Raw genomic sequence first — 8,778 nt, forward strand, 5'->3', positions numbered from 1 at the left:
TTACTTCGAAAGTATTGTATTAGAACATCCATCACTAATTTTTACATACACTTAAAATTCAAGAAATGTTTCTGCAAAAGTGTTTTTGTAAAAATACCCCCCCCCCAAATTACCCAATTAGTTGTTATTCCACCAATTTGAATATACTTGGTATATACTATTTGTACTTTAAATATCATATCATTTCATGTAATCAGAATTGAACGAACATTTCAGAACTAAATAAACATAATTATATTATTCATCATTCAAGTAACAAAAATTACCAAACCTATGATTTCTAGATGTAGAGTAATTTTTTTCTATCTCATTTATTAATAAATATGCACTTTATTCAACTGTGATTTTATTTTCATAATTATCTTAATTGTAATCAAAATAAAGACTAAGATGAAGATAAAATTTTGCTTAAAACATCGCATTTTCATATTTTAGCGAAGGAAAAAAAAATGGGAACTGTATAATCCAATTTTTGCAGTTTTTAAAGTGAATATTATAAAACTAACGATTATTTATCACAACCGACAATTCATGAGTTATAAGGTGCAGTATACATATAAGAAACAAACAGTATACAGACTAAAAACCACTTAACTTAAACACTTAAGGGGAATACAAATGAGGTTAGAAGTCCCACCATCTGCGGATCAAGATCCGGGTGAGGTCCGATCCCCCCATTACAGAACAAAACTGGCGATTCCTTATAGTAAAGAATTAAAAATAGAAATTGGAATTCCTCGAGTCTTTTTGTAATTTGGCTAATAGAGGTAAAACATAGAAATTAAAGATGACTATATAACAAACAAATTTAGGGCTTTTTTATCCATAAAGAATAGAATGGAACCGAATCCTTCAATTTAATTTGATGAACAAAGAAAGTTTCATTCAATAAATCACTATTAAATGCATGAAATATCTCTTGACAATTCTAATGATAATAATTAAAAATTATTTCATTTAAAACAATGTAGTCTAAGATTACGTGCTGTTGATCGTGCAATATACATGTAGTGTGTTAAACGCACCTTTTTTAGGATGTCCTATCCTGTTTTTGAAATTTATGTGATTTGAAATTGTAACACACTTAAACGTTAGTAAATAAACAGGAAAACATAAACCATTAACAATACTGTCACGTGACTACGTAAACGTGGTATAAGGGGAAGCTCTCTATGCATAGTATTAACAATCCGTCAGCTACATTGTACCAGATTGTAAGTATCAAGTTTGTGATCAGTTTACGGATACAATAATTTTAGTGGTTTAATATTTTTTATTAGTCTACTATTTTTTGGTTTTGACTTATTTGAGTCTATGAATTGTCTTTGATCTTGAGCGCATGCAAATAAGCTAAGGCGATGTTTGAGAGGATCAATGGTTATCATTTATCAGAATGTAATTGTTCCTCATTTTCCTTTCGGTAAATAGAAATTAATACATAATTATATCATCACATGGTAAATTGTAAAACAAAACGAAGAAAAAATTAAGAAACATTATCATTACGTTACACAAAACGACAAGGAATATAACTTCATTATCCATATACAATTGTATTTTATGTCTGATCTGAAGGTACCCATAAGTTTTTTTTTCAAAGAGCTCTAATCGAGCAATTACCTATAATACTATTCTTACATTGTACCTTACAATAGAGACAAACTAAGATATTAATCGGATGCATACGGTGTATTTGAAAAGCCAATTCAAATATAATTCGAAAAATAAATCCACCCGAAAAAGATAGATGTATGTGTATGGTTGGCCACAATGGGTATTTGGGTAGTTATATATCGTATCAATTGGCAAAAAATCTTATTTATCTATCCAGTTTAAAGGTGTGTATCCGGAAAACGGGAAGAGGCAATGAGAATTCGAGAGGTTGGAGAACGGAAGGTAATGACATTCATTCTCGGCAATGAAACTACATTGGGAAACAATAAGTACATTATAACTTACAAGGTTTTTATTACCTTTTTGGAAAAATGTCGTGTTGATGAAGGTCATTGAAGACGAACCATACCTATCATTTCCCGTAACGTTGATTTTTCGACGCATTTTCTTAGACAACACCCATCTATTAAGCAGAAGACTCCTCAAAAATGTAAAGAAAAAATTAACAAAAAGTCAAATATGTTCGAGTTGCCATGATTTCATTGATATTTAGCTATCTGTCGTAGTCCGTTTTAAAGCAGATGATTGAAACTTTTATTTTAGTCCGAGGTTAAACATTTTTTAAATTACATAATAATTCAAAATACATGTATAGGATACTGACAAGGTATATTGGATTCCGGGAGGCCTTTTTCTGGGCTTACAGATCATAGTGAGAGGTCGAGTTCCATGGGGGACAAAACAGTAAGTTACCATAGTTTTTTTTAGTTTACAGTAAATTATGAAAAGTGTATAAACATTCAAGAGGTATTTGCAGTTAGAATAACTTTCTGACTTATATGGTAGTTACCCAATATCGTTGTTACAGATGTAGATGCCTGTTCATCGGTTTAATTTTTAATAGCTTTAAATTAATTAACATTAAAAATAAACCACGGAATACAATTTTCAATATGTAAGATAAAGTGTAGTTGAAAGAATTAAAAAACCTTTGTTTTTGATTTTTTAAACAGATTCGCTATCAATATTTCTGATAAAAAGGAGGATGGAGATATTCTATTACATCTGAATCCCCGGCCATCAGAGGGCATTTGCGTACGAAACGCTCTGATTGGTGGAAATTGGGGAGAGGAAGAAAAATGGCAGCCGTACTTTCCATTTCCTAATGGGAAATATTTCACTCTAATGATCGAAGTAACAAACGATGCCTTTAGAACAATGGTCAATGGAAAGCCCTTTGTAAATTTCTCTCACAGAACAGACTTCAGGAAGGGCAAGTTTCTCGTTCTGCGAGAAGGAGCTGTATACTATGATGTCATATATCAGAACAGACCTGTAAATTTTATTTCTTTATTATTGTAAACTGTAACGTTATTAACAATTGAATAGAAATGAATAAAACAAGTACTATCATAGTATTTATTAAAATAAAAAAATCCTTTTGGATTTTATTTAAATAAAAAATGCTTTTAAAAATGAGGGTTTTTATAAAGGACAATACATAATTCTGCAAATTTACACGCTTAAATGACACCACTATTTTCCTTGATTTAGACCATGCCACTAACTTCAAAACTTCCTAGCGGATCAAAAATAGGAAAGACAATCAGAATCCGTGGCATGTGCTCTGGACAAGACGGGTAAAAATCCATGAAAATCACGAGTTTGATTAATTATAAATTGTATATACACATAACTAATACATACTTTGAATAATACGTTCATTTTCAGATTTTCGATAAATTTGATGGACGACAGAGAGAACATTTACTTTCATTTTAATCCTCGCCCACGAGAGAAGTCTGTCATAAGTAATTCTTGTTTTGGAAGCTGGGGAAAAGAAGAAAAAAGATACTTAGAAAAGTTTCCTTTCCTTCCATTTCAGTACTTTGATGCTTCGTTTGTCCTAATGGAAGACAAATTTACAGTACGTAAAACGTAGTCTCTGTCTACAATTGGATGATTTTCCGGAATGTTTAAATTTTGATAAACCATATTAATTTGTTAACAACGATTATAATACACTTTTTTCAGGTATTTGTAAATGATGAGCACCTCGTTGATTTCACACATCGTGGGAATCCTGACAACATTTCTGTTCTTGGTATCAAAGGTAGTGTTCATATTTTGGAGACAGAATATCTAGGATCTATGGTTAGTGTCTCAGTTGCCCTCTTCCTCCTCTCCTTTGTTTTTCCTTCTCTATCTCCCACCTGTTTCTTCCTTCTTTCACCATCCCTCGATTTCTGATCATGTGACTTGAGCCTATGATTTTTCCTTTACCTCACGTGAAGTATACTATGATGGAAGTTGAATCTGGTCTGGAAAAGGGAGACATCTTCGTACTGAATGGAATGGTAACTGAAAACGGAAACGTGTATGTATATGCACTGGTATAATATCGATCAAATCTGTTGCATTCTCAAGTATAATTTACGAATTCAATATAAATAGCACAAGTAAATTTACAGTGATATAATTTCTCATTATACCATTTTCAATTTCTAAGATTTGCTGTGAATTTTCTAAACGGGCAATCAGTAGACGGTGACATTGCCCTTCACCTTAACCCTCGAGTACAGACTCGTGAGATGGTTCTTAACAGCAGGATTGGGGGTACCTGGCAAGAAGAGGAAAAGGTTACTCTACCTGGTGAATTCAGTTACGGCAAACCATTCCAAATCAAAGTGGAAACTAAGAAAAAGAAATTCAAGGTTCGAATGCATCAAGTAGAACATAATAACTTAGTGCTATATACATGTCATTGTCAACCTTATTTATTATCAATCCCCATAAGACGCAACTGCAAACTAGAACTATTTACATAGCCATATTAGTGTATGCCGTACTTGAAACTGGCCATCTCTGTACTTTGATAGATTTCTTTAAATGGCAAAACACTTACCAAGTACAAAGTACGAGGTCCTATCGAAGACATCAAAGCAGTCAACGTATCTGGCAAAGTATTCGTCTTAGAGACACTTCTGATGAAGAAACTGGTAAATTATCTCTCTCTCTCTGTTTCTCTCTCTCTCTCTCTCTCTCTCTCTCTCTCTCTCTCTCTCTCTCTCTCTCTCTCTCTCTCTCTCCAATGCCTTCACTTTAAACTAAATATTAACAATGTACTTTATTAGACAACGCCCGCTGTGGAGTGGTTACCAAGAAGATTACAGACGGGGAGCTGGGTTACTCTCCAGGCAATTCCTAAAAAGAACTGGCAACAGTAACTTATTTTATTTCTGATAAAGTTAAACTTATTAAAGGATAACATCATCAAACTAGTTAAGATTAATCATAGGGTATTATCTCAAAATTTAACGTCTAAATTTAGTATAACTATATATATAACACAAAACAATCATATATCTAATTTATATGATATCAAAACTTTAATCATTATTTCCAGATTTGTTATTAATTTTGTTTGCGATGGGAAGGAAAGTGGAGATATTGCCTTCCATTTCAATGTTCGCAAAAGTGACCGTCAAGTCTTTCGAAATTCATGTCAAAATGGCGTGTGGGGTCAGGAAGAACGGGAAACTCCCTTTTTTCCTTTTGATTCAGGGCACGCATCTGAGATTGTTTTCTTCGTCAATAACGATAAATTTATGGTAAGGCTTTGGGAACAAAAATTGAGGTTTTCATTTGAATATTACTAAGATATGAAAGCATATATTATTAGATAATATTCAATTACGAGGAGTTTTCCTGCATCAGTCAATCAATGGAGAACCTTTAGTTTTCATTAGCAAAATAGTCTTTAAAAATAATAGACTAAGAGATGAGAAGATCCCAGCCAATTTGCTACCTTGAATGGTGATTTGTAACAAGCAAAGGTGTGAAATATGTTATAATATGTGTCTGTCAAAAAAAATAATCTTTATATTCTATCATCAAAGTATATAATTTTAAAATCTTCTTTACAGACCTTTGTCAATGGTCAATCCTTTATTGAATTCAAACATCGCCTGCCTTTGGAGAGAATTACGCATCTGTTTATGAATGGAGACTGCAACTTCTACGAACCAGAAATATTTGTTTAAGTTATGATCAAGATATTTAATGGCTCCAGTGTGTCGTTTTGGTGCTAGGACCATTATGACAAGAGAGTTGTTAAACTATTTTTTCGTACTTATGGTTTAAAAAATATCTTTGGAAAATGAAACAGTTGACAATCTACTTGTATATCAAATACTTGGAAAGGTGATTCCGATACTTATTTTCAATTTGACATCATGTTAAAGTGGTGGTCAAGAGCTTGTTTGATGCTAATTTTGGAGAGACCGTGAGTATTGTAGATATATTCCATTTGTTAAAACTGACATAACTCCAAATTTTATTACTTATTTCCTTTTTATTATATAGAAATTGACAGTTTAAAAAACGTAAATTTTCAAATCATGTACCAGACAGTTAAGCCCCGGTACAGCTTATCAAACAAAGTTATTGTTATATATGAAGCATTATTAAAAGAATGATATCCTGGTTTTCAAAAACTTGTAGGCACCTTTAGTTTTCTATAGATGTTGAGCTTAAGACGCCAAGAAAAAGCTGCTTTTTATTCATAACACGCAAATCAATGTAAAGACGTTTGTGTAATCTGCAATAGTTGATTGAACATGTTTAATAAAATGCGAGTCGACGTATATGCTTTACAAAGTGCAAGTCAATGTATATTTCTGTGGCGAAAGCTGAATATGTTTTATCTTTCTTATACATATGATTCTTTCTTTTATACTTTGATTTTATGCAATAAAAGGTTAAACTACGTTTGGTCTTTTTATTTTTTATTTACTAAGTGATTGTACGTATTTTGTTACCATGTCTACAGTGTTCTTTTAGGACTCTTTGGCAAAGGTACAGATACATCTATGAATTCGATCAAATAATTGTTTATATACGTGTCGTTTTATCGTAATCCAGGCGATATCATATATAAATCTATCGAATTGAATGAATTCGATACCCAGCTCCTGTATTGATTGGTTTTCGTTAAAAGCAAACCTGCTAGGTGTTGATGCCATACAATTATCTATGGCAAAAAAAATTTGTTAAATTGGAATTTCTCTCTTTAAAACGAGCATTGGTATTTCATTCTAATACAGTGTTTATTTTGGGTTTTTTAATCTTCTTCTTTGTGTAATTACTAATTGGTTTACATGAAAAATGAGAATAACAGTCAACCATCTCAAAAATCCATGAAACGAAATTCAAATTCAAAGAAGTACAGCTCGGACATCTAAAAAATAAATGAGGATCAGGTGCCTAGGAAGATTGAGCATTCTCTACTGACCGGTCACACCCGCCTTGTGCTCTTTATTCTAATCGAAAGAAAAACCCCGGAAAAGTCCGTAGACAATTAGATGATTTATTATGGTCTAACAAGTAGTATGAAAATCGTCAGTCAGCATGAGACCCAAAGGAAGACTGTATTTGCTAATAAGGTCGTTATATCGACCATAAAACTTACGAAAAGATGACTTCAAACGAGACTGCTGGTAGTCCTTGTCCTTTTAATTCAACTTGTCTGTCAGTAGCCTGCCTCGACTAAGAAACTGTTCATAGTTCACATAATCATAATCAAAGTGGTTTCTTTGTCAAAAATGACCAAGCTAGTAATGACCAGAGGCCCTGTAGGCTATATACTTACATATACTAATAATTACAGTTCATTTTGTGTTACAAGTGTACTATACAATATTGAAAGTGATAGTTTTATCGAACGGAACGAACACGAAAATAAATTTATTCTTGATGAATTTTCAGTCATGTTAACACGCTACAATTTTAACTGTTAAAAAAGATGTACATATATTTCTAACCTAATACACCAAAAATTCATTTTTCTGTTTTCCTTTTTCTTTTTTATACTTAATTCCCTTTTGAGGAAAAGTGTTTATCACGTTATATAATGAATAACCCTCAATTTTTGTGCATATAAACGTAACGAAAAACATTTAGAGGTACATAAATACCTTAAGTAAAATTTCAATGTCTCTGTGAGTATATAAGTGTAATTGAAAACACCAACGATTATTATCACATTTTACTTTAATTTCTTCGTTGATTTGGTTGTCATTTTATTGTCTTTGTTTGACATTTTACCGATTCTGTATCATCATTTTTGTCTATTCTACGTGTTTCCAAAGATATACTATGTCACTTATTTTAAATCCGTGTTAAGGATTTTTCTATTCTCAATATTTGAATTGGCGTTCGTGCACCCATTTCACCACCAATTTGCTTTGTAGTCCTCTGTCTTTGCCATACCTACATATACAATACTGAAGTACGCTTTGCTGGAATAGACTAAACTATCTCCTATGAGGAAAGAAAAACATGTTCATGCAGTGTGCATCTCTTAATAGGTGTAATTAATTAGATATTGGTGACCAACTACCTCTTTATCTTTCGTGACGTAACCTACCACGTCTTTTCTTCTTTTGTCATTGTTATTCAAAGTCATTGATATTTTTCTGTTTAAAACAAAAAAGACGCTTATATCTTGTCTTCTATGCTATTTTTAACTTAAGATCGGTATAGAATTGAAACAAAAATATATTTCTGAAATTTGAAATCGAAGAACTTGAAAAAGAATGGTCTCCCTGGAATTGATTTGTTAACTACCAGACATTTTGTACAATATTTGTTCATCAAAAAAGATCGACCTGACAAGATGGGGTTGATATTTTTCAAGCATCAACACTCAAGACAAACATCGTGATTACGACCGATTTTTTAAAGTTAACCCCCCCCCCCCAAAAAAAAATATAAAAAAAATACTATCTGATTTATATGCTCTTTGATGTTAGCGACATAAAAAAAAAATCAACTGCAATGAATCCAAATATCCAAATATCCTTGAAAATATAATACTAATATATCGTCCGTTTTACACTTTTAACTTTCTTTTTTATTTCTTAATTGTTTTGCTTTTATTTTTAGAAAATCAACAAACTTAGCTTGGAATTTGTCAGATATTTTATTAAAAATTTTATATTCAACAAATTCGCCAAATCTATGGCTTCTGAAGCATTGATACTTTTTATACCTCTGATTGTTATATGTATAATTACTAAGTATGCGAAATATCAATGCTGTTGAAAGATGGACACAAATTCCCGTTTTTGACCATCTCCCTTATTTGGCTCTATCATTATATAC

The 8,778-nt window shown here is 31.9% G+C and overlaps 1 protein-coding gene across 1 annotated transcript; it reads left to right on the forward strand.

The window, feature by feature from the left end:
- The first annotated feature begins 1,127 nt into the window (after positions 1 to 1,127).
- LOC105336661 (galectin-9) lies at positions 1,128 to 6,384 on the forward strand. The gene is made up of 13 exons (XM_011441082.4): positions 1,128 to 1,214; positions 1,832 to 1,896; positions 2,270 to 2,358; positions 2,628 to 2,949; positions 3,169 to 3,254; positions 3,346 to 3,541; positions 3,649 to 3,768; positions 3,909 to 3,991; positions 4,124 to 4,328; positions 4,494 to 4,613; positions 4,749 to 4,837; positions 5,021 to 5,225; positions 5,541 to 6,384. Exons 2-13 carry the CDS (start codon positions 1,867 to 1,869, stop codon positions 5,655 to 5,657), a joined length of 1,662 nt encoding a protein of 553 aa, XP_011439384.4. The 5' UTR covers positions 1,128 to 1,214; positions 1,832 to 1,866; the 3' UTR covers positions 5,658 to 6,384.
- Positions 6,385 to 8,778: the final 2,394 nt, after the last annotated feature.

Source organism: Magallana gigas, chromosome 6 (assembly GCF_963853765.1).
Source record: "Magallana gigas chromosome 6, xbMagGiga1.1, whole genome shotgun sequence".
NCBI lineage: Eukaryota > Metazoa > Mollusca > Bivalvia > Ostreida > Ostreidae > Magallana > Magallana gigas.